This window comes from Ranitomeya imitator, chromosome 7 (assembly GCF_032444005.1).
Source record: "Ranitomeya imitator isolate aRanImi1 chromosome 7, aRanImi1.pri, whole genome shotgun sequence".
Lineage (NCBI taxonomy): Eukaryota > Metazoa > Chordata > Amphibia > Anura > Dendrobatidae > Ranitomeya > Ranitomeya imitator.
The window spans coordinates 50,454,115-50,481,197 of NC_091288.1; the positions used below are offsets into that span (position 1 = coordinate 50,454,115).

At 38.3% G+C, this 27,083-nt stretch overlaps 1 protein-coding gene across 1 annotated transcript in view; it reads right to left on the reverse strand.

Annotated features, from left to right (window-relative positions):
* The window catches only part of TTN (titin), a 281,101-nt gene that overhangs the window by 135,640 nt on the left and 118,378 nt on the right, over positions 1–27,083 (reverse strand). The window contains exons 101-132 of the mRNA XM_069735553.1: positions 22,435–22,524; positions 22,075–22,342; positions 20,697–20,957; positions 20,391–20,600; positions 20,178–20,255; positions 19,654–19,680; positions 19,462–19,524; positions 17,251–17,319; positions 16,870–16,941; positions 13,498–13,779; positions 13,078–13,137; positions 12,893–12,967; positions 11,894–11,941; positions 11,600–11,680; positions 11,197–11,265; positions 10,966–11,043; positions 10,796–10,876; positions 10,557–10,613; positions 10,084–10,164; positions 9,892–9,963; positions 9,603–9,677; positions 8,385–8,465; positions 7,783–7,863; positions 7,578–7,661; positions 7,249–7,323; positions 4,168–4,233; positions 3,610–3,708; positions 3,327–3,410; positions 1,808–1,861; positions 1,563–1,637; positions 1,346–1,429; positions 425–952 (exon numbers count right to left, since the gene is read on the reverse strand). Of these exons, the coding sequence (XP_069591654.1) occupies positions 425–952; positions 1,346–1,429; positions 1,563–1,637; positions 1,808–1,861; positions 3,327–3,410; positions 3,610–3,708; positions 4,168–4,233; positions 7,249–7,323; positions 7,578–7,661; positions 7,783–7,863; positions 8,385–8,465; positions 9,603–9,677; positions 9,892–9,963; positions 10,084–10,164; positions 10,557–10,613; positions 10,796–10,876; positions 10,966–11,043; positions 11,197–11,265; positions 11,600–11,680; positions 11,894–11,941; positions 12,893–12,967; positions 13,078–13,137; positions 13,498–13,779; positions 16,870–16,941; positions 17,251–17,319; positions 19,462–19,524; positions 19,654–19,680; positions 20,178–20,255; positions 20,391–20,600; positions 20,697–20,957; positions 22,075–22,342; positions 22,435–22,524 (3,508 nt within the window). The remainder of the gene's footprint in view (positions 1–424; positions 953–1,345; positions 1,430–1,562; positions 1,638–1,807; positions 1,862–3,326; positions 3,411–3,609; positions 3,709–4,167; positions 4,234–7,248; positions 7,324–7,577; positions 7,662–7,782; positions 7,864–8,384; positions 8,466–9,602; positions 9,678–9,891; positions 9,964–10,083; positions 10,165–10,556; positions 10,614–10,795; positions 10,877–10,965; positions 11,044–11,196; positions 11,266–11,599; positions 11,681–11,893; positions 11,942–12,892; positions 12,968–13,077; positions 13,138–13,497; positions 13,780–16,869; positions 16,942–17,250; positions 17,320–19,461; positions 19,525–19,653; positions 19,681–20,177; positions 20,256–20,390; positions 20,601–20,696; positions 20,958–22,074; positions 22,343–22,434; positions 22,525–27,083) is intronic.

Below are 27,083 nucleotides of genomic sequence, written 5' to 3' on the forward strand. Positions count from 1 at the left end.
TTTTTCAATTAGATTTAACATTTTTTGAATGTTCAAAGAACATAACTTCATTATTAACTTTAAATGAGGTTGTGAAAGACATGGAAAAGGGGCTGGTTTTTTTCCCCTGAAATTGTACAACTTATGTCTTTGGGCATTGTCCATTACTTAGCCCAATTGCCTTAATTGGGGATAAGTCTCAATAGTAGACATAACTCATGGACAGTCAATGACATTTTTTTGGTAAAAAAAAAAATATTTATTATTTTCTAACGCTAGACAACCATTTTTTAAATGTGCTATATAATGACTATATTTTTGTTTTATTGACATTGCAGTATTTTTTTTTAATGTGCAACCCATGAAAAGATAGATTCAAAGAGAAAACAAAGATGACAAATACAAATACTGACGTAGAAGACGTAAAGTGAGGTAAGACCAGTACCTTTCTCAATTGTTTGGTAAAAGTGTTCCTTTTCTGCTATTATTCCTGTATCAGTTTCTTCATAAACTTCTTCTTCATAGGTTTGCTCCTCCTCATAGGCCTCTCTTCTAGATTCATATGTTACTTCTTCATATTGCTCTTCTTCATATTGCTCTTCTTCATGAGCAACTTCTTCATAAACTTCTTCCGGAGCTTCAACAACATAATAATCTTCAGACACTTCTTCGTATTGCTCTTCAGGGGCTTCTTCTTCATACTGCTGTTCATATATATACTTTTGCATTCTATAGACCTCTTCTTCTTCTCTCTCTGGTTCTTCTTCATACAGTTCTTCCTCAGTGGCAGCTACTTCTTCCTCATAGATTTCTTCTCTTTCTTGGTAAATCTGCTCCTTAACGATTGCTTCTTTCTTTCTATACACCTTTTCATACACTTCTCTTTGTTTGTAAGCAGTGGGCTCAATAAGTTCTTTCTTCTCCTTCTTATGTACCTCAACTACAAGGTCTTCCTGAACTTTTCTCGAGGCCACTAACATTAAAAAATATAGATTACGGTTAGCACTGCACTATTGTTTACCCATTTGATTTATTTTGAAAAAAAAAAACCTGATATTAAAGTATAATTGCACTTTCAGAAAACTTTTTATATGTTACAGAGAAATGTTATGAGCTTAGATCGGTAAAGATCAGAATGTTGAGAGTAAGGAGCAAAAGTGTTTAACCATGCTCTTCTCAAAGACTGAAGATCAGCTTGTAGACTTTTCATGGATTAATTAGTGGAGATCTCAGCAGTCAGACCCTCACTTATCCAAATGATTCACATCTCAGTTTTCTAAAAGTGCAATTACACTTTATATGAAAATGTTATAAATTTTACTAATCTAAAATGCACGGTTACTCCTAAGAGACCTAAGTATTATACCTGTAACTGGAGTTGTTACTTCTCTTTTGGCAACAGTTATAGCTCGTTTTTCCTCTTCTTTAATTTTCTTTGAAATTTCAGGTACTTTAAAGAGTAATTTTAATTTCACATATAAAGAATATAGGACACACAGTACAAAGACACAAACAAGTTACATTTATGAAGAACAAAACGTTAATTAATAAAACTCGGATTTTCCTTCAGAGCCATAATCTACCTGCTGGAGTGGGAGCTTCAACTTTTTTCGAAGCAATTCGTATCATAGCTTCTTGTTTCTTTTCAATTTCAGGCACTTAAAGACACATTAATAGGAAGGTATGTGACTTGACATACATAGCAAAATGTTCACAGGCATAAAAATTAAAAGAAGTAAACAGGGACATGGAGGAACACTGACAAACACAAGATTTTTTTGTTGTTGTACAAGATTAAAGAATTTGCTTGTTCCCATGAGCATTATACCTTTGGCTGGTGGAATCCTTTCTTCAGGAACTGGTTTCCTTGGTGGTTCAGGAACTTTGAACATAAGAGTTTTATATAAGAACATTTTGGAAAAACAGAACTAGCATACACTGTATACAGGTAGACATACACAGAACAGGTAACTTCACAATACTAGTAAAATAAGCCAAACAAATAGAGACAATGAATTCTGTGCTACACTACTTTCGAAGCTACTTGTATAACCCCGCCCACACCGCTGAACCCCACCCACACCACTGCTTTTCTGTACACTATGCATAGGCAGAAAGTGCAAATCAGTTTTGGAAGCTGGGTAATACAGAGCTCATGAATATGGAGAACTACATGGTAGCAGGTTCACTATAGTGATAATATCCTGCTGATAAAATAGTGATTTTATCAATATTACAGCAAGCAACCCTGTAGGTCACACATTGTTAACATCAGGATCTTAGTCTCTACATTAGGTTACTCTCAGATTGGTAGCAAAATCCTGGTAACAGATTCCCTTTAAATGGGTTGTCTGGTCACACAAAAATTAATTAGTTAGAGGTTTAGCAAAGGGATTAAGTAAATAATTAATAAAACCTACTAAATTTTATTTGTGAAATCTACACTAATATACTGAGTGTCGTTTCCATAGTCCAAAAGCTCCATTTATCATTTTGTATCGACATAAGCAAAGCACTTCTCATCTCCTCTCTGCATTTTTGACATGAGGTAAGGAAATGTCTAGGTGGCTCCTTTCATCAACTAAGCCAGCCCCCTGTTCCACAATGGTTGATGCAGAGATAGAGATGGAGATTGGCCTTGTTAACGAATTGCAAGAAGGATGAGAATGGAAGTGGGGCTGTTATGACCAGTGGGACAATACTGAGAACAGGACATCAGTGCAGATTTTTTTAATTAAAATACATCAGTAAGTTTTTAAAGAAGCACTCCTCCTCCCATCAAAATTTGTATCCTCTTAATATATTGCAATCATCAAATTATACAGCACTGTGTACTTACAATTGCTCATTTCGCCTTTCTACCCAGATAATTATACTCTATTCCATTAGATCTATCACATCACATGATTAAAAACTGACTAGCTGAATCCTTCTTAGCGCTATGTAGAAACAGGAGGTAAATTTTCCCTGCATGAATCATCAGTCTCTGCAAAAGTCCCTGGCAAAGGGGAGGCAGGAGCAGCTGGGTCAGGAGGTGAAGAGAGGAATGATAAATGCAGGGACAAGAAACTCCCTGCTTCTTCATAGAGCAGAGAGAAGAGAAGAATTAGCTGGGTAGAAAGGCAAAATGAGCAATTGTAAGTACAGAGTGCTATATAAATTGATGATTGCAATATATTAAGAGTGCTTCTTAATTTTCCAAATTTTTCCAGACACTTGTTTAATGAGTATGTTTACATGGTAGTGATTGGTAGAGGGTTGCTCAGTAATATTTTCACCACTAGCTGTCTAACATAATTGGAAAAATAGCTTTGCAACGTGTTAAATACGTAAGCTATTTCATATACCTCTTGCTGGAGGAACTTCAGGTTTTTCAGGAGCAGCTATTGGCATCTTTCCAGCAATTTTAGTTTTCTTAATGGCTTCAGGTACTAAGAAACAGTAACACGCTTAGACATTTAGACTTTACTAGACAATAACATAATCACTAGACATAACTGGACAAAAGCACATACTAAATATCACAACTTATAAAACACACACAGTAATACATATACTGGCAACACATTTGATGACCACATTTAAGAAGAAGGATATTGTATGCTTCGTAAGCTTAGCCAAGACATATACCTTTGAGTGGAGCAACTTCTTCTGTTGTAGAGACAGGCTTAGGTACCTTAGTTGGTGTAGGCACCTTTTCAGCAATAACCTTCTTTGGCATCTCAGGAACTTTAGAATAGTAAAAGAATACTATGATCACTCTATTATTTTTCGATGGAGCTAGGCTTAAGACACACGGATAGGATTTTTATTTTTAAATAACAGCATGAAAAAATGTGCGGATACCAAGTGAAACAGAAAAAAGAGGAATGTACACAAAAAAGACGGAACATGAAAGACAATGTCTACGAGGCACAACATACTGCAAACTTATATTAGTAATAAATTTATATTTTTTCTATTTTCATGCAGAAGTTGTTTTTCTTGTTTTTTTATATCTTAAAAGCACAACATAAGTATATTATGTTACATTTTTATGTAATGTAGTTGTAAAGAAATTTACTTAAAATGTGCACTTTTGTTAGAGCGTTAGAATATGGCTAAAACAGGGGTGACCCTGTGGACTACAAGGTCTAATTACTGACTATTTGGTTTATTCTTGCCAATAAAATTACTAAGTCAAGCTACCTTTTGCTGGAACAGCCTCTTCCTTTTTAGAAGCAGGTACAGGAATTTTCTTTGGTGCTTCTGGCACTTTAAAAATATTATTGTTGTGTCAGATATCATGTAAAATCTCAAATAAGATACATTTCAGCTTTAGCCTCAAGATTTGTTCTCCGTTACTTTTTCTTGAATTTCATTAAGGACTCACAATTTCTCACACAAGATATTCAATACAATTTCGCAATATGCTGGCAAAACCCTTGTCACGCAGCAATTTACATCAGTACCACTGGGTGGTAAGACATAGACACATATAGCGTAGACATCTCTTGACAAATGATCACAAAATACACGTTTTTTTTAAAGCTGGTAATCTTGAGACTGAAAATCACAACATACATGTTTTTTTTTTTTTTAAAAAAAGCTTGTAATATTTTGCCACATATCACAGGACATGTTGAGCCAAAAAGAAAGAATAAAAGGACACATCTATACTCTAAGGTATGTATATAAAAATATGCATATAAATATACATACATACATACAGACATACAGTTATAACAAGTCTAAGTTTACAGATATAGCAAAGGTTATTATTACGGCTCACCATGCACCATTTTGAAAACCTGTCACAGAAGGTTATATCACTTAAAAGGGTTAGAGGGAATCTGTCAGCACAATTTCATTTCCTAAACTATTTACATGAACATGTAGCTCCTTAAAAGACAAGTACAGCAATACATTTACATTTCCATTAAACACAAAAAATGGAGTTCCATACACATAGAAATATGAAAAAATAGTATAAACTTTATTGACAAATTCAACGACATAAACCAATATACATAAAAATAAATGAAAAAGACGAACAACCTAGTAAGGACATAATAAAAACCTCAGCACAATCAATGCATATATGTGTATTGACTCCAAGACCTATACTGCAAACTGCTCTCTAAAGGTCATATACCCTCCAGTTAGTACCTATCAACAATGTGTATATGGATCACTGGATGTACATATATATCTGTGTGCCTGAATGCTTATCAAAGTGACCGGCATATACAGAGAAAAAAAGAGCAATATTACTCAATGCAATATAAGGTAATCTTACCCATGGTGGAGAAAAAGTGAAGTGCCGAGGTGCCCAGTTGACCCCCCTGACGCGCGTTTCGCGTGTTGCTTGTTCACAAGAGGGAAATACTTCCCTCTTGTGAACAAGCAACACGCGAAACGCGCGTCAGGGGGGTCAACTGGGCACCTCGGCACTTCACTTTTTCTCCACCATGGGTAAGATTACCTTATATTGCATTGAGTAATATTGCTCTTTTTTTCTCTGTATATGCCGGTCACTTTGATAAGCATTCAGGCACACAGATATATATGTACATCCAGTGATCCATATACACATTGTTGATAGGTACTAACTGGAGGGTATATGACCTTTAGAGAGCAGTTTGCAGTATAGGTCTTGGAGTCAATACACATATATGCATTGATTGTGCTGAGGTTTTTATTATGTCCTTACTAGGTTGTTCGTCTTTTTCATTTATTTTTATGTATATTGGTTTATGTCGTTGAATTTGTCAATAAAGTTTATACTATTTTTTCATATTTCTATGTGTATGGAACTCCATTTTTTGTGTTTAATTATATAAGGAGTATACACTTATTAGTCCTTTATATACATGGGTTTATATATCAGGTCAATTAGACTGTAATTGGTTTTATAGAGCACCCATGTTTTTCTCTGAGAGTTGTTATATACATTTACATTTCCAGTCTGTTCCTGCATTACTGAGAAATCAATGGATGAATTAATATGCAAATGAAGCTGAAGATCTACTGCAGATCTTAAGCCTTTGTCACTCCAGCTCTATTCCCCTCCCAGTACCTCCTCAGTCTGCTTGATTGAGGGCTCCTTTGCCTGAGATAAGACAACATAGAAATCACAAAAAACTTGGCACTCAAAGTTTTGCAGAAAATAATTGAACATTTCTTTTATTGTGCATCCAGTTCAAAGATTTTAAACGTTTTCGGTCTATTCACAAGACCTTCATCAGAATAATCTTTAACAAAACTGGAATAAAGAGCACGATATATGGGCCTGAAGGCCTGCGTATCAAAATGACCCGGGAGAATTAGACCTATAGGATCCTGGAGTATACATAACGTTCTCCGGGACGGTTGGTATCTCTGTGCCTCGGACCTGGAAGCTCAAGTGCCAGTCCATATTGCGACCCTTCGCTCTTCCTCTGCGCCTCTTAGCTTATGTATACTCCAGGATTCTAAAGGTTTAATTCTCCCAGGTCATTTTGATATGCAGGCCTTCAGGCCCATATATCGTGCTCATTATTCCAGTTTTTTTAAAGATTATTCTGATGAAGGTCTTGTGGATAGACCGAAAACGTTTAAAATCTTTGAACTGGATGCACAATAAAAGAAATGTTCAATTCTTTTCTGCAAAACTTTGAGTGCCAAGTTTTTTGCGATTACTAATTGACGGGTTGGAAACCTGACTTGTGCACCACCAATGAGGACCTTGAGTGCCGTGTGTACCTTCTTCATAAGACAGCATAGAGGCTGTCAATCAAGCAGGAGAAGGAGGCATTGAGCGGGCAATAGAGCTGGAGTGACAAAGGCTTAAGATCTGCAATACATATTCAGCTTCATTTGCATATCAATTCAACCATTGATTTCTCAATAATGCAGGGACAGACTGGCAATGTAAACGCATTGCTGGACCTGTCTATTAAAGAGCTACATGCTCATGTAAATAGTTTGGGGTGTGAATTCTTGCTGACAGATTCCCTTTAAGAAAATTTAACATTGCACAAGCCATTGACTGATGTTAAATTAGGTGACAAATTACAGTTTTTTCATCTGTGATATCCAGGTGCCACGTTATCTGAGTCAGGTCAACCTTTTCTAGACCTGTATACACCAATCTTATTTTTTTTATTATAAACTTTACACATACACAATCTGATATAAGAAGTTATCATTTAGACATATTCAAATGTTGTGTACAAATAAAAAAAGCGAAATTCTACAACATGACACAGATAACAGAGAAAGACCAATGACAAGAATAAAGAGTGATACCTTTGCCTGGCACAACCTCTTCTTTTTTAGGCAAGAAACTAGGAACTCTCTCCTCTGGTGCAGGTTTGGCAGGCACTTAAAGAATATTATTTAACTTTAGAAGCTTGAAATGCAAGATTGAACTCATTTTGCACTGACTATTATTATTGCTAAAAAAGGACTACATACAAACAAATAATAGTACACCAAGACATATTAAATTCTATGTGATAAGTACAGGAATGTGTTAATATAAAGAATCGTGTGCATTCACAAAAGCTTAGGTTTTTTTTTTAATGGTCGTTTAGAAGATGTTAGCATTTTCTTTTTCGTTGGTGAACTGCTTGTACCTTTAGATGGACGAACTTCGTCTACTTTTGGTACAAAATCTGGGACTTCTTCTTCAGGAACTTCTCTCCTTGGGACACCAGCCACTTTAAAGATATGATAATCTAAGTTGTCATGTGGCATGTTTACTAGATAACAAAGTACAGTAAGGCTCAGCATAACACAATGTGTCTTTTATGTTTTGCTATATCTCTACAAACAAGTTACCTGCAGCAGGAGCCTCTCCCCGTTTTGGAACAGAAACAGGTACTTTCTCCTCTGGAACAGGTCTCTTTGACACTTCAGGAACTTCAAATACATTTAAATAACATACATTGAAGTTGCATTGCATGGCACAAACTTATTCTTAAGAGACAATGTTAAACACAAGACGTTCATCACAGATAAGAAAAAGAATATGTGACAAGGAAGAATTATTGAAGAATAGGAAAGACAGACAGCATACATTTACACCCAATGATACACAACATGCCTTACGTTCCAACAAAGATTTTTGTCTTTGACATTAAAAAAGTAAAAGAGTAATATTCCTTTTTTGGTGTTTTTTATTATTGCAAGATGGATTAAATATAAATTAATTATTAATGCAATTTTAGACAAATTCCATTAAATGTGACATATCAAGACAACACTGATAGAAGAAATGTAGACATGCCAAACAGTATACTTATTGTTACGAACATACATACAAGAAAAAAAGCATATTTTAAGTAAAACATGTTACAAAAAGATTCACAAAGAGGGCTTATATTAACACGGGCAATATGAGCTGGGCTGATTGTTAAACATATATATTATTCTAAAAATACCTTTGCCTGGAGGTATCTCTGCCTTTTTGGGAGCAGCAGGCACCTTTTCCTCTGGGACTGGTTTCCTTGGGGCTTCTGGTACTTTAAATAGATTAGAAATATATTCTTTATATACCTCAGCTAGCGATCAAATGATGAGTAGAGTTGAACGAATATGTTCAGAATCGCTCGCCGAATTTGCCATATTCGTGCCATATAGGTACCCTATTTGTGCCGAATTTATGTTTGACCATCAATTCCGAACATATTTGGTCATTTCTACTCCCAATAACTCCAATGACGTTCGACTGTGTTCAGCGAATATTGCAAATACAATATTCACCGCCGATCGTAATTGGAACCGAATTTTGAAAAATTTCGCTTAACTCTAATGATGAGTCCAAATCAATTTATAGACCAAAGTGATATTATTTATTTGAGATTAAAGAGCGGAAATGTTTTTATGCAACTGCTTCAATATTATATAGACTAAGCAGATGAGTTAGTAAACACATAGATTATAATGCTTTAGGTATAGCCCATGTCAGCCTCAGGCAAACCTAAGCCTCCTGTATTCTGGATAATCTTGGTAAGTGTTAAGTCTTGGGTGGGATTGGCAAGGATACCCATTGTGGCTCCACCGTGGTGTTAGCATATGTATAGTTCTTCAAGGGTTGGCAGGAAAAAAGGCAAACAAATGCTTAAAAAGATCACTAGGACTTTTACTTTTTTGTTATCCTACATACATTTTTGGAAGTTAATTAATAGTGCCAGGGCAATCCCATGTGGACTAATTTAGCTTGTCTTTTAACTCTGCCATTGCCAGCCCTCTCTGAGATTTACTTTAGTAAAGTATTAATGTAAACTAAAAGCTCCCACAAATTTGAGGACTGCAACTATTTTCCATGGTGGTGCGCCGTTAGAGAAATAATCTGCTTTTAATCTTTATTTCACTCTACAGATTATTATTTAAAAAAAGGCAAATATGTATTCTACTTAGAAAGTAGTTAATGAAAAGCTTTAAAAGCGTTAGCTGCAACAGAGAAAGAAATGTAAAAACATCAGTAAAAAAAAATTATAATTAAAGAGAATAAAAATAATACCAAAAAGTTTTTGAAGAACCGCATTAGATAAAAAACACACACATGGATGAACAAACGAATAAATGAATAAAAGACAAGACAAAGCGAATATAAGAAGCTGATAAAAATAAAACTTTCCCCTAAAGCTGTTGTGTACCTCTGCCAGGTGGTGCCACCATTTTAGGGACAGCCTCTGGTACTTTCTCTTCTATAAAGGTTCTCTTTGGTATTTCTGGTATATTAAATATACATTTTAAGATGACTATGTGTACTATAACAAATACTTGAAACATTCCTGGAGAAACACAGTAAGACATGGAATACGGGCAACACAATCATATAAACCATATAAATTAAAGAGACATACTGCAATGAAGAAAAATGCAATACTAACATGATACATTAAACAACATTTTATACATAAAAGCTTAGGAGCACCAAGATACCTTCTGCTGAGGGTCTCTTTTTAGGAATGAATGCCGCTTCTTCTTCAATGGCTTTCTTTGGAGCCTCAGGCACTAAAGACATGTGCTTAATTACTTTTTTGCTCTAGGTGTTTTATACGCTTTTTTCTTTTAACTCATAAGAAAATGAAGAAAAACATACGAGATGAATGCAATGGAGATGAAATACAATACCTTTGGCAGGTGGAGCCTCCTTTTTAGATACAGCTATGGGCACCTTTTCTTCTGGCACTCCTTTTCTGGCTGCATCAGGAACTACAAATATATTATTTGTGTAAATTTCCCTACTTTTGGGCATACATGCAAAAGTGATCAATTAGAAGATGAAGGGTTGGTTATAAAGCCATAAGTAGGTGCAAAAGCATTAAAGACGTATACCAATAATATGGTATAGTATTAAAACAAACAGCACACACGTAAATAGTGTAAAGATTACAGATAGTGTTCTATATAAGCCGACAATGATACATTTGGACAAGAAAAAAGCAAAAGGAAGATTAGAACCCTTCCGAGGTAGTTACTTTCTAAGAGGGCATAAGACAAAAGTATAAGGGTCGTTACAAGGATATAACATACAGACATGTAAATGTAGACAGAACATAAATATACAATGACACGTGCAAACATCATGTAGAAAGCAATGATACCTCTAGCTGGTGGAGCTTCTTCTTTTTTAGAAGCAGGTACGGGCATTTTTTCGGCAGCTTGAAAAGTAAGGTTTGGGACATTAGGTATCAACATATTACACAACCAATACAAATAAGAACTTGCTAACGAGACAGCACAAATAATGAGTCAACACTTGCTTGAAAGACAAATTAGCTGAATAATAAGCAAGGTGAATAAGAAAGCGCAATGTATATAGACTATTAGTAGGTCTATATACCTTTAGGTGGTGGTATTGCTTCCTTTTTAAGAGCAGTTGGTACTTTGGCCTCAGGTATGGCTTTCTTTGGAACCTTTGGCACTTTAAAGATATTGAAACACTTAACACATGCTTTTTTTTGCGGAGCCTAGGTTCGCTTTCAGCAAAAAGGAAAGAATTGTTATTAATACCTTCTGAAATTTCTTCTTTTCTAGAGATAGACACAGCCCGTTTCTCCTCTACAACCATCTTCTCATATACAGTGGGAACTATAGGATGTATAAGACATTCTATTTAACCCATGAACTTCAAAGAACTCATATATATTTACATATGACAATAGATCTAAAGAACAGTTATGGGAAAATCGAAACATTGAGAAAACAATATTATAAATAATGTAGTACGATTATAGGACATACCAGTGCCGGCGGCAGCCTCTTCTGCTTCTTGAGGATAGGCGAATCCTCCTGCTGCTCTTTTTTCAGCCACTGAACGTGAGCAAATGTAAAATATTATATTTTCATATTATTTTATATGCGTTATTTTGACAGTAAAAATGAATTTTATTGAACACATTAGGATTGCAAGAAGCACATTAGTCAGTTGTAAACTCACCTTAGTAAGTCTAATTAATAAAAAAAAAATAATAAGCTTAGCATACAAATTATTTTTTTCTTCTACTGCTGATTAAAGTGTTAAAAATTTCCTTAAAAAAAAAGATACAAAATCTGTAAGCCAGCTGAAAAAAAATGGCTGTGTTGGTATTGCATTAGCATTATTGTTGCCATTATTTATCAATGCTTGCAATACCCTTCCCCATACCTTTTACAGATGTTATTTGTTGTTTTCTACGCATGGAAAGAGGAACCTCTTCTTCTGAAACTGCCCATTGACGAGCTTGTACTTAAAAAATAACGTGTATATTCAGCAATTATGTGCGCTATTTGCTGAAGTCTAATCTGGCAATAAAGGTTTTTTTTTCTAAATGCGGAGGCTAATTGTAAATGGTGTAGAGCAGATGGGTTTAGCTGTAAGGTACTGATGCTTTGTGACGACTACTTGTTTTCACATGGTTAATTAGGAGAAAAAATAAGGAGAATGAATTGAATAACTTACCTCTTCTCGCTTCGATTTCTTCATGCACCAGTGCAGGCTTGGCTTTTTCTTGCCCTTTAAAGATAATTTATAGAAAATAAATCAGTTTACAAAGTTGAATTTATTTATCTAGAAAGAAAACCATATAAATCTAAAAAGAAAACCCTAACTGAATACACTGTACTGTTAACAGATCTATAGTTAATATTTATTATCATTAATTATAATTTTAGTAACCAAAAACATCTATGTGAGGTACACTTAAAGGGAACCTGTCACCTGAATTTGGCGGGACCGGTTTTCGGTCATATGGGCGGAGTTTTCAGGTGTTTGATTCACCCTTTCCTTACCCGCTGGCTGCATGCTGGCCGCAATATTGGATTGAAGTTCATTCTCTGTCCTCCGTAGTACACGCCTGCGCAAGGCAAGATTGCCCTGTGCAGGCGTGTACTACGGAGGACACAGCATGAAGTTCAATCCAATATTGCGGCCAGCATGCAGCCAGCGGGTAAGGAAAGGGTGAATCAAACACCCGAAAACTCCACCCATATGACCGAAAACCGGTCCCGCCAAATTCAGGTGACAGGTTCCCTTTAAAGGGATATTCCAGGAATTAAAAAAAAGTTAATGGATTCTCTGGCTGATGATATTGATGACCTATTCTTATGATAAATCATCAAAATTAGATAGATGGGGGCCCAACACGCCGACCGATCTTGATTGTCAGCCTCCTTCTTGGTTCTTGGCTCACTCTGTTAGAGGACATGTTCCAGCTCATTTGCTCTCAATATGGATGGTCCAAACATTCATAGAAGAAAAAAACACCAAAAAAATACGAAGGAGGAAGATGTGCACCGATTTTGGAATTCAATATGTAACCTCAAAATTATTTCCTCTTGAAAATTATATCTAACAATGACTAAAGCTTTTTCAAAGTATTTGGGATTTTTATTTTAATTTTTGAGCCTCAGGAAAGCCCCTTTACAACTGGTTTCTAAACGTTAAAAGCCATAGAGAAACCTTGTCTCCAGATGCCTGCTTCCTCTTCTACGGTCACAGCTCTTCTTCCAAACTGTTCATCCACAAGCCTCCTCTCTGTTGCAAATAATATATTTAGCTTCCATTTGTGCTTTTAGACTTCAGAAAAATAACTACACTGTCTAAATCTCAATATCTTGATAGCATACTAATATTAGTGTATGTACCTGCAGGTGCTCCTGGTTTTCCGGGTTCAATCCTTCTTTCAGGGATCTCCTCTTCAAAGGCTTTAGAAAAATAAGTTGAATGTGAAGATGTTTTATACTATTGAGATGTATTTTTAACACATCTACGTTTCATTATTTTAGATAGTATGTAGATATCTAAGATACTGACTCTGGATGTAAAAGTGTTCTAAACCTATAACAATAGATAAACACCATAGTACAAGATGGGTTCTGACATAACACACATTAGATCTGTAGGGTTTTCCTACTGTACAAGTACAACATAAGTCTTATAATAAGTACAATATCAGGGAAATAAAATGGATACTGCTGGAAAAAATAGAATTAACATAAAAAAGCATACCAGACACAAGAAAACCATGATAAATTTACCAAATATATAACAGAATTACAATATACCTTCTTCATAATATTGTTCCCTTTCTCCATAAATTTCTTCCTGATAATACTGTTGCTTTTTCTCATAGACCTGTTCTTGATAGTACTGTCTCTCTTCTTCGTAAACGTGTCTCTCGTAAACCTCTTCTGTCTTGCCATATTCTTCATAGGTTTCCTCCTCTTCAGGATAAGGTTCTTCAACATAAATTGTCTTTGGTTCCTCATGAACCTCATAATACTCTTCTTTCTTTTTGGATACTGCAACAACTGTAACTTCTTCTGGTTTTCTTGGTTTAGCAGGGACTTTAAAAATATGCATTTGTGTTACAAGAAATCCATTTCATTGAAAAAAAATAATTAAGATGCAGAGCAGAAGAGTGATTAGTGACAAGAAGATTCTTGCTTGGTAAGAATGTGTTATCAACTCAGTCTATTTTACAAAGAGCTGAAGAGTAGACACAACTGACAGATTAATTGACCACGTTTACTAAGACAGGTTTATGTTCAAAATCTTAGGCACACAATACAACATTTTTAATATAATTTAAGATTGACAGATAGACAGACAAATAGATAGATATTAGATAGATATACATATAATAGATAGATATTAGATAAACAGACAGACATACACTGAGCATGGTGGGCCCAGACACTGATACCTACTGGCATACAGGGCCGGCAGCTGCCTAGGGCCAAAAGAGGCAGACCACACAGCTGTTATAGGGCCTGTGAGTCAGAGGGACCTGCCCGATGCCAGGAGATCAGCAGTGGGTGACAGGGGGCAGAAGCCAGCTGCTGCAGCTAAAGCCTGTCCCCACTGCTAAAGAGAAATGAATATTCACTCTTCCCCAAACCCCCATGGGCGTGGAAAGGGGTGAATATTCATTTCACTTTACTAGCGGGCAGTGCCAGCTGCAGATTGCAGCTCACACTGCTTGCTACCAGGGCTGGCAGACCAGGCCCCCTGTTCCCCCAGGGGCCCCCACCCCATGCAGTCGCTATGGGGCCCATAAGTAGGGGGACCAGCACCAGTGCCACCCCACAGTGCGTGTGCATTCAACTATGTCAGCATCATAAATGCCGATACAGTTGAAAGCAATAATGGAGCAGAGAGCATCATCTGACTCTCCTTCTCCCCTCATTCCCTTCTGCCTCTGCCACAGCAGGTGCTCAATTATGTCACTTCATCGCATACCCACTGCATGTCGGGTAGACGGCAGGACAGCTGCTGATACCGGAGCAGGGCTGGAATCAGCTTGGAAACAAGGAGGAGAGGTGAGTAAAGTGTTTATTTTTTATATATATCAGTGAGTTCTGGTGGCCATAAGATTGTAGGACTGTGGGGCTGGATTATATTCTGTGGGGGCTACATTATATACCATGTGGGGCTGCATAAAACCCAATGAGGGGGATGCATTATATTCTGTGGTGGGGCTGCATTATACCCTATGAGGGGGCTGCATTACATTCTGTGGGGGGCTGCATTATAGCCTGTGAAGGGGCTGTACTACACCTTATGAGGGGGCTGCATTATATCCTATGAGGGGGCTTCATTATACCCTATGAGAGGACTGCATTATACACTATGCATGGGGCTGCATTATACCCTATGAGGGGAGCTGTATTATATCCTATTAGGGGCTACATTATATTCTGTGGGGGGCTGCATTATACTATATGAGGGGGGTACATTATACCCTATGAGGGGGTTATATTATATTCTATGGGGGCTGCATTATACCCTATGAGGGGGCTGCATTATACTCTGAGGGGGCTACATTATATTCTGTGGGGGGCTGTCTTATACCCTATGAGAGAGCTGCATTATATTCTGAGGGGGCTACATTATACTTTATGAGTGGGCTGCAATATATTCTGTGGGGGCGGGCTGCATTTTACTATTTGAGGGAGGCTGAATTATACTTTATGAGGAGGCTACATTATTTTCTCTAGGGGGCTGCATTATACCCTATGGGGGGGCTGCATTATGTCCTATGAGTTGGTTGCATTATATTCCCATGGGGCTACATTATATTCTGTGGGGGGCTGCATTATACTATATGAGGGGGGCTGCATTATACCCTATGGGTGGCTGCATTATATTCTATGAGGTGACTGTATTATACTATATGAGGGTGCATTATATTGTTTGATGGGGCTACTTTGTATTCTTTGAGGGTGCTACCTCAACCCCTGCTACATAATTAAGACGTGTACTACCTTATATTATACCCTGATATTCACGTGTTTTACCACACAATTGGTGGTCTTGTATTTATTTCTATGTAGCTACATAGTGGGCCTCAAAAATGATTTTCTCTGGTGGGCCCAAGGTGCTGGACAGAGAGATAGATAAAAAAAAATCAGAAAATATAGTGGTGACATACAGAGATAGACAGATACATAGATATTAGATTGATGGATTAATATGCGATAGACCAATAGTAGATACATTAGTATGAGATTGAGCAAAACAATTGCTCAACACAATCCTCTCAGTAGAGAGATATTAAAAAGTTTCACTTATTGATTGATTGATTGATTGATTGACAGACAAACCAAAGGATAAAAACAAAACAAATAGACAAAATAACAGATTACAAAGAAATAGAAAAGACTGTGCTCAACTAGACAGGAAATATTTTTACATATTTTAGACCCACGATAGAAAATTCTCAGTTAATATGATGATAAAAAGGTAGACACAATGTAATGGCCTGAAAAGAAGACTGTGAAAATAAGAAAGATAGCTACATACTTACAAAGATAGATAGATAATAGATAGATAGATAATAGATAGATAGACAGACAATAGATGGAGAGATAAATAGATAGATAGATAGATAATAGATAGATAGATAGATAGATAGATAGATAGATAGATAGATAGATAGATAGATAGAAAGCTAGATAGATAGATATAATCCACTAAAAAACTGAATAACAGATAATAAAGAAAAAGACTATGATTTAATAAGAATTTTCACATAAAAATACAGACATAATACACACAAGTTATATGACATGTAATAATGTAGCATATGTTTCTTTCATCATATTCACCACAGCACAAGCACAATGTGATATAGTTCAAGGTAGTTTTGGAGCACTGTACATCAAGAAAAGACAGAACAGACAAACATAGAAAACATACCGAAGTTTAGAATACACCCACCAACATAAAGAAGCACAAAACGGAAAACAAAAAGTAAGAAGATGCACATCCAGTGAGAGTATTTTCCCAAAGAATGTTTTAGATACTTAGTTTTGCAGCTAATTTTGATGTTATGTCTTTGGGAGTCTTTCTTCTTAGTAAAATTGAGCTCAAGCAAAGCTTACTGTTAAACGTACTGGCCATGTTAAGAGGTTATTCTGATCCTTAATATTTACCTTTAGCAGGAGGTGCTGGCGCAGAAGGAGCAGGTTTTGCTGGAACTTTTTGTTTCTTTCCAACTACAGAAACTTTAATACAATAATATCAGTAAGAATATTTTAATATATCAATGACTTTGCTTTGCTTTCCCCGAATGCAGATGTCTACTAACTATAGCAGTAAACTCAACAGATACACGATATGTCACAAAAAGATGTATTTCCAATAACTGTCAGAAACAAGCCACTACAAAAACACACATCACAGACAAAAACAACCAAATAACACAAACTCCAGTAAGTACACTAAATATACATTATATACACAAAACATACTGAAATAAAAGTGAAATGTACATATATACTTATAGACACACATCCTGTCATCAGGTATCTTACTTTTAGATGGTGGAACTTCCTCTCCGATATCTGGGACATCTCTGATAACCTTTGTGCCTGGTTTAGGTACTAAGGAGGATAAAAATGTATTAATTACATTCTTATCTAGTAGAAATAATGACCTCTCAAAATAAAAAAATCCAATGATTAATAGAGCTAGTAGACATTTACCAACCACAGGAAGTGATAGCATTTTGCTAGCATATAGCATCACTTCCTGATTGAAGGTTTCTAACCACTACGGATGCCCACAAACCTCAAAATGATTCTCTGTCAATTTACTTTTGAGAATTGGTATGATGTCCCCAAGGTCAGATCCCTGGCAATCATAATGTTATGTCATATCCTAGCAATATGTCATAACATTTTAAAGGGAAGCTATTGTCAAATAATTACTTGCATATTTTTATATCAGAGCTACCAGGATGGTGAGCAAACTACAAGCTATGTCCTACGAAGAACGGTTAAAGGATCTGTGAATGTTTAGCTTGCAAAAAAGAAGGTTAAGAGGATGTAAGTGGGAACGGAGGCTATTTCATGTCTCGCCATCCTTAATTACGTCCCTGAGAAGCTGGTATATTTTATATATCTTATAACATTGCCATGATGTGTATAAATATATACACATGTAGAATTTAGATTTAGCCCACTAGGGGGCACAATAGAGTAAGAAAGAAGTAGGTTAGTCCAATAAAATTTAGTGAGTTAGGAGGGGCCAACTGGGAGTAGCTGGGGAGCTTCCTGTAGTTAGTCAGTAAGGGCTGGGAGCCAGGACAGGACAGTTGTGTCCCATAACATTTAAGCTGGGGAGCCCAGCCGTCCAGGGCCTGGGGCTAGCAGTCATATAGCAGTGGAGGAATAAAGGGCAGCATCAAGATGGTAGCTGCTAACTTCATGGGAACAACCCTAAATGTCCGGGGTCTACGACCTAGCATGGAATGGAGGAGCCATACTTCTACTTCACCTCTAGAGAGGGAAACGGGCGGGGGACCCCTGAAGTTGGTTAGTCTTATCAGTCAGGAAGCTGAGGTACCGAAGGCAATGGTACAACCCTGTGATATTCCTGAAGGAGTGAGAAAAAGCACAGGGAACAGAATGGTGATATATTGTGAAGAACCTTGAGCTGTTTCTGTGACTAAACTGGACGAGCTGAGTAAAATTGTTTTGTTGAAACTGGATTTGGACTCTGACTGTCATTGTGTAATGCTGAAGGAAAAGAAGGCCCAGCAGTCCAAGGAGGACCCAGCATTACAAGTAAGTGCACCACAGAAGGGACAGTGTGTTTATGACGGAGGGCCAGGGTTCAACAGAGCAGCCATAATTTGGTACAACTACCCCTGGCCTCCGTTACAAGGAGACTTAATAGTTGTCTACAAATATCTGAAGGGATGTCACAATGTAGAGCAGTGTTCCCCAAGTTCGGTCCTTAAGAGCCACCAACAGGTCATGTTTTCAGTATTTCCTTAGTATTGCACAGGTGATAATTGCATCACCTGCACAGACAATAATTCCATCACCTGTGCAATACTAAGGAAATCCTGAAAACATGACCTGTTGTTGGCTCTTGAGGACCGGAGTTGGGGAACACTGGTGTAGAGTGATCATCCTTATTCTCATTTGCACATGGAAACACGAGAAGGAATGAAACTGAAAGGGAGAAGATACAGATTATATTAGAAAAAAACCTTTTGACAGTGAGGATGATCAATGAGTGGAACAGGCTGCCATGAGAGGTGGTCATTTTCTGAATTTCATGATAGCTTCCCTTTAAGATGGGAATAACTGTTTAATATATAATAAGAATTCAGAACTTTCAGGCCTTCAACATCATGAGATAACTGCTTTATGGGGACCATGATATTAGCCATGAAATAGCATATGTGGTAACACATTACTTTAGTATGATGATTTTATGTTTAGTAATGAGATATCACAGTTTAAATGACTGTTAATGATGCTTTTATTACACTTGTACTCTTTATGTACCTCTCTTTTGTTTCTTCACTTCCGGAAGATGAGGAGGAAGTATGATTTCTTAGAATAAATAAATAGATACTACTTTATTATACATAATTAACAATTTTCTATGTATTGTTAACAGGCTGCGAAACTAAACCTAATAGATGACATGGGAAGTGAGAACTGTATAGGGCATAATTTGGATTTTGATGACCAGTGTGAAAAAAAATCCTCTTCTGGTTTTTTACGTACCTGCGATGATCGCCTCCTCTTCAGAAGGAGCAGATATATATGGTACTCTTGTATCAGGAACATCTATAAACAATAATTATATTTGTTATCAATTAATTAATTACAGTAATTACCGTAATTGATTAATTCATAAAAAATTGCATATATTATAAAAAGTCAATTTGGTATAATCTTTAAAAATATATTGCTTACCTGGAGGTCTAATTTCTAACTTCATTTCTGAAAAAAATAACGCACCTTAATAATTTAAAATTCATAATATATACCTAAAATTATGTTTAGAATTTATAAGTAACCAGCATTAAATAAGAAGTGCCATTTATCATGGAGGAACTGATCATTGTAACACTTCAGCTGGCTCACAAAGAGGGCACTTACTAATTAGATAGGAATGTTTGGGACTATAAACCTTATTAATTCATTATGGATGGCACTTTGGAATAAGAACTTAAGTGCGCAGTGGTAGGAAACATTTCCAACAATTTTTTTTATAAAGAACCATGGCACTTAAAGTTTCACTTAGAGTGAATGTATATACAAAGTAGGATGAGAGTCACATATATCTTTTAAATAATTGAATAAACATGTCAAATAAGACTTGAAAAAATGTTTTGGTCCTCCGTAACCATGTTCACACAGAATCAGGGTTGCATAGCCATGTATATGAGTGGGCTTGAGGTGCCGAGTGTAGTGTTTAGGTGTCCATTATTACAAACCTTTGGTTGTCAGATACAGTTCAGCTGTGCTTGTGGCTTCACCTCTTGGCTCAAGACTGGCGATTACTGAATACACTCCTATAGAATGAAAAATTAGAGACTTATAATTCCATAATTCACATGATAGCTTTCCATTTATGCGGGAACTGACCATTGATGGTTCTCGATTTTTGGCATATGGACCACATTGACAGTAAAGAGAAAGTCACCTACCTTCATCTTCTGCTGTGACATTATGAATAGTCATGTAATGCCAGCGACCTTCACTTCTGAAACTGTATTTGTCACTCTCTTCCAATTCCATTGTTCCTTTGTACCATGTGACCACAGCATCATCGAAGGATACCTCACATTCAAAGGTTGCAGATTCGTGCTCGCTTACAACAATGTTCTGGATAGTTTTTGTGAACTGAATTGCTTCAGCTGCAAATAAGATGTAAATAAGAATAAATATGCTGCATGTAAGTCCATAGAAGGTGGCAAACCTTATGTCTGATACAGTCAGAATTCAATACACACCTTCAATGATGAGGTCTGCAGTAGTTATCAGATTTTCATACTTGCAAGTGTATTGTCCTTGGTCTTCTGTTCTTACATCTTGAATGGTAAGTTTGTGGATCTTCTCATTGACCTCTGTTCTATATCTTCCTCGAGGTTCAAGAACTTTACCATTTTTGTACCATTGGGATTTTACATTTGGAATAGAGAAGGCACAAACCAATGTGCTACTATGTCCTTCTTTGATGGAGTGATGCTCGAGATGTTTCTCAATCATAGGCTCTGTAAATAAATGTATGCATAATTTTGAGAATAAGACTAATATAATATAATGGGATTGAACCATTGGATGACACAGATAGAAAATGACCCTGGTGCAAGAATAGTTTGTGGGCCCTTTTCAATCTAATGTATCTATGACAGAACCTGGTTTCCACTTTAGAGGTCAAAATAGGACCTCTTAGGTCCAGACTTGGTTTAAAAGTGGCAAAGGTATAAGGAGGTCAGGGTAGAAAGTGTAATTGAATCCTACCACATTAGAAAATATGCCACTTATACTGTAAACCAAGGATCCCCAGCCTGTGGCTCGGGAGCAACAAGTGATGTGTGGCTCGTGGGTGTCAACTTGGTGCAGTGTTACCAGGCCTAGCAAACAGTTGTGAACAGCAGGTCTCTAGATGGTAACTTTTGTGAGTATCCCCACACAGAAGAGCAGATCTGAATGTAAATATACTGACCTTACGGTTGGAGAGATAAATGAAGTAAATGCTAAGTTGGACATAGAATGGTACTGCCGTTGGTGCAGCATTGGCAGTTATTATATGTATAATGAGGAATCTGGGTGTCACTGCTGTGATGGAGGAGGGAGGTAGATGTCACTACTCGGGGGAGGGCTTTGAATGTGGCTTAGAATTCTCTCTCAGAGCTGAATGTGGCTCTCAAGGTAAAGAAGGTTGGGGATCACTGCAGTAAACTGTTAATATAACACACAACCTAACTGCTAGTTATGGCTCCGACATATACTGCCACTTGTATGTTATAGGTAAGTACACCCTTGAATACCACTATTCCAGTGCATCTATATTAAAAAAAAACATCTTTGCAAAAAGGTTTTGCCTTCATATGGTTCTACAAATCAAATGCAGTCAATTACATCTCTATAGTAATAAAGAAACCTTCAATCCTCTGACTTTGCTAAGAAAAACTCTAGAGTTATAACTATTGAAGGCAAAGAGGTGGAAGTCACATATGGGCACCAATTAAGCACCATCACATAAAAACACCAATATTATAAGTAGCACGTGATAGATGAGGTGTCCCAGTTGCAGAATTTGCACTGGGGCACATAAGTTTCAAGTTACGCTTCAAGGTTATAGATTTAGATATTCAACATATTTACCAATGACTGTTAATTTGCCACTAGCAAGATGTGGTCCACACACAATACGGTAATTTCCTTGGTCTTCTGGCTGACAATTTTTAACTCTCAAAATATGGCGGTCTTCCTGGATGCTGATGTCATATTTTTCATTGGATTCTAGTTTGACAGTTCCTCTGTACCAAGAGAGCTTGATTTCAGGATAATTAATCTTGATTTCACATTCAAAGACTGCTTCCTTCTTTGCCTGTACAGTCTGATCTTCAATGTCTTTAATTAAATCGATAGGCTATAGAAAAAACAAAACAAATATGTAGATTAACTCCACCTAATTCTTTCTTGAAATTCAGCATCACTAAATATGGAGGAGATTATGCTTACTTCAGCTTGGCTCATTCTTTGCTGAATGAAAGCAACAAGTTCATCAAATTCTTGCTCTTCTGTTTGAGATCGTTCTTCAAATTCAAGTTCCTAGTAAAAAAAGAATAAAATAAATACTGGTAGTTTATGAGCACATTTACCTCCCAAGGCTGTTTGCAACTTAATGACAAGGTCAAATTTTACAATTCTGACCACTGTCACTTTATGAGGTACTAACACTGGAATGCTTCAATGGATCCCATTGATTCTGAAATTAATTTTTGTGACATACTGTACTTTATGATAGTGGTAGAATTTCTTCGATATGACTTGCATTTATTTGTGAAAAAAATAGAAATTTGGCAAAAATTTAGCAATTTTCAAACTTTACATTTTTATGCCCTTAAATCAGAGCGTTATATCAAACAAAATAGTTAATACATTTTTGAAACTTTAAGTTTTTTTGTTATTAAGCTATAAGGGTTAAACGTTGACCAGAAATTTCACATTTTTCCAACAAAATTTACAAAACCATTATTTTACGGACCACATCACATTTAAAGTGACTTTGAGGGGCCTATAGGACAGAAAATACCCCAAAGTGATACCAACTTAAAAACTGCACCCCCTCAAGGTACACAAAACCATAATAAAAAAGTTTATTAACCCTTCAGGTGCTACACAGGAATTTTTGGAATGTGGAAGGAGAAAATTAACATTTAACTTTTTGTCACAAAAATTTTACTTTAGACCCAAGTTTCTTTTATTTTTGCAGGGGTAACAGGAAATAATGGACCCAAAAATGTGTTGTACAATTTCTTCTGAGCATGCTGATACCCAATATGTGGAAGAAAACCACTGTTTGGGCACACGGTAGGGCTCCGATGGGAAGGAGCGCCATTTGACTTTTTGAATGCAAAATTTGCTGGAATAATTAGCGGATGCCATGTTGTGCTTGGAGAGCCCCAGATATGCCTAAATTATGGAAACCATTCACAAGTGACACCATTTTGGAAACTAGTCTCCTCAGGGAAGTTATCTAGATGTGTGGTGAGCACCTTGAATTCCCAGGTCCTTCACAGAAGTTTATAACATTGAGCCGTGAAAATAAAAAAAACCACATTTTACCCACAAAAATGTTTTTTAGTCCCAAATTTAGCATTTTTACAAAGGTAACGGGGGAAATTGCACCATACAATTTGTTGTGCAATTTATCTTGAGTACACCGATATCCCATATGTGAAACCATTTTGGTAGCTAGACCTCTCAAGGAATGTAACTAGATGTGTTTTGAGCACCTTTAACCCCCAGCTGCTTCACGGAAATTTATGACATAAAGCTGTGAAAAAAATATATCATTTTTTTACACAAAAATGTTATTATATTCCCATTTTTTTATTTTTGCAAGGATAGCAGGAGAAAGTGATCCCAAAATGTGTTGTGTGATTTCTCCTGAGTACACCAATACCCATATGTGGTCAAAAACTTCTTTTGAGGCACAACGCAAGGCTCAAAGTGGAAGAAGTGCCATATTGGAATTCAGATTTTACTGGACTGGTTTGAGGGTGCCATGTCACATTGGTAGAGCCCCTAAGATGCCAGAAAAGCAGAGCCACCATTAGAGATGCCATTTAACAAACTACACCTTCCAATGAATTCACCCAGGGGTGTAGTTATCATATTAACACCACAGGTGGGTCACATGATTTTCTTCCATTGGGCAATGAAAAAAAAAATTAGATTTTTACCACCAAAATTTTGGTTTAGCCCCAGATTTTACATTTTCACACTGGGAAATTGGTAAAATGGCCCCAAAATGTATCCCAAAATGTCTGCTAAATGTAGAAATACCCTGTTAGGGCTAGTGGAACGCACCAAATAATAAGACAGATAGAGTATGGTGCGTTCGCAGCCCGGGGTCCACCGTGCAGAGATGGAACCTGCTGCCAAGTAATGACGGACTATATGGCGGTACTCATAAGTATACACACGTGGGTTAAACTTCACCCAGCGTGAAGGAAGCGATCCTGTTGCGTCACAGGACCGCGGTACCGCACATAGAGCGCGAGCAAGTAGTCAGCGAACTCAACACCAACTAGGATTGAAGTCCGATTAGACCCTTGCTGGCACAACACCGCAACTGGGTGTGTAAGGAAATTATATAACAATATTAAGGCACAAGAGTGCATGCGGTGCCGCACTGACGAACGCCACTAACCACCCAGGCTTGGGTAAGGAAAGCACAGAGGAAGTGCACGGCGCCGTACTGGCGGTCACAGCAACTGGACGCTGTAATGTGTGATTCGTGCTGTAGGATAAGTCGGGCGCTAGAGAGCAACCATACACCTTCTGCGAACAGACATTCAATAGGGTAGGGGTATCCAAGGACGACTTGCACTCACAACATACACACATTAACAATTGTACACTAGCGCATGGCCGTGCGGTCATGCGCAGTTTATATAGTTGCAGCACAGGAAGTGGCCACAGAAACTTTGCCCTTCCAAGACCTGCCAAGAGGACCAATGGAATGTGCTGCAGAGCCTGAGCACATGACCCTCGATCTCCAACGGGAGATCTTGCCCTGGGCATGCTCAGTGTGTGCAGACAAGGACTTAGTCCCAGAGAAGTCCGCTCGCTGCTGACCAGCACTGGCTTTAATGGCAGAAGCTGAAGAAGCAGCAGTAACTCTCTGTACAGAGTGAGACTGAGCAAGACGCTGGGACCGACGTCCCCGCTGAGCAGACTCCACCGCGGCTGGACAAGAATGGGAGACCGCAGCGGAGATGGCTCGAGATTCCCCCTGTGCAGAAGCGGGAACTCGAGACCTAACATTACCCCCCTCCTAGGGCCCCCCCTCCTTGGGCCTCGCTACGCTCGAAGGCAGCAATGAGCTGTGGGGCCCGAATGTTTTCAGCAGGCTCCCATGACCTGTCCTCTGGGCCATAACCCTTCCAATCCACCAGATAGAACTTTTTGCCGCGTACCACCTTGCACCCCAAAATAGCGTTCACCTCGTAATCGTCCGTAGACGAACCCGATGTCCCGGCAGATGACTCGGAAAACCGGGACATGTATACGGGTTTCAAGAGGGACACATGAAAGGTGTCGGTGATACCCAAGCGTGGAGGAAGAGCCAAACGGTAGACCACAGGAATAACCTGTTCGAGAACCTTGAAGGGACCCAAGTAGCGAGGAGCAAACTTAGTGGACTCAACTCTCAGCCTGATGTTACGGGCGGAGAGCCACACCAAGTCGCCAGGAGCAAAGGTCGGAGCGGGGCGCCGATGAACATCGGCAGAGGACCTCATTCTCTCCTTGGAGGCCCGAATGGCATCCTGCGTGCGGTCCCAAATGTCCCGTGCCTCCACAGCCCAGTCTGCCACCCTGGGGTCAGCAGAAGACACAGGCATGGGCACAGGAACACGCGGATGCTGGCTGTAATTTAGGAGGAATGGAGTCTGACTGGTGGAGTTGGCTACGGCATTGTTAAGTGCAAACTCTGCCCACGGTAGCAAGGATGCCCAGTCATCCTGCCTGGCAGAAACAAAATGTCGTAAATATGTGACCAAGGTCTGGTTGGCCCTCTCTACCAACCCATTCGTCTCGGGATGATATGCCGAAGAGAGATTCAACTCAATACTGAGTAGACGACAAAGCTCTCTCCAGATTCGAGACGCAAACTGGGGACCCCGGTCACTAACAATTTTGTCTGGCATACCGTGTAGGCGAAAGATATGCTTAACGAACAAGACAGCCAACGCCCGTGCAGAAGGTAGCCAAGGAAGAGGCACCAAGTGCACCATTTTGGAAAAGTGGTCGGTGATCAACCAGATAATGGTGCAGTTACGAGACTTGGGTAAGCCCACCACAAAGTCCATCCCGACCATCTCCCAGGGCCTGTCCGCCACCGGCAGAGGATAAAGCAAACCAGCTGGCCGTTGCCGAGGTGTCTTGTTCTTGGCGCAAGAGACACACGCCCGAACATACTCTGCGACATCACGAGCCATATGCGGCCACCAGTATGTCCTCGCCAGTAACTCAGATGTCCTTTTGGTACCAAAATGTCCACCCACCCTGGACGAGTGTGCCCAAGAGAGAACCTCCGGTCGCAAACTGGATGGAATAAAAGTCTTGCCCGGGGGCACAGACTCTAGCGAAACCGGGGTCACAGTTCTCAAGCTCTCGGTTGGGACAATAAGCTGAGGCTCCTCCTCCGCAGATGACACAACGGACCGAGAGAGAGCGTCGGCCCAAATGTTCTTCTCCCCAGAAAGAAAATGGAGGGTGAAATGAAACCGGGAGAAGAATAAGGACCATCTGGCCTGGCGAGAATTCAACCGCTGGGCTGTCTGCAGGTACACCAAATTTTTATGGTCTGTGAAGACTTGGAAGGGAAAACGTGCTCCCTCCAAGAGATGTCTCCACTCCGAGAAAGCCAACTTCATGGCTAGCACCTCCCTGTCCCCGATGGAATAATTCCTCTCTGCTGGTGAGAAGGTCTTGGAGAAAAAGAAGCAAGGATGCTTCCGACCTTGAGCATCCTTTTGGAAGAGGACTGCTCCAGCACCAGCAGAAGAGACATCCACCTCCATGATAAATGGCTTATCAACATTGGGGCGATGTAGGATGGGAGCGCTAGCGAAGTGTGACTTTATAGAGTTAAAGGC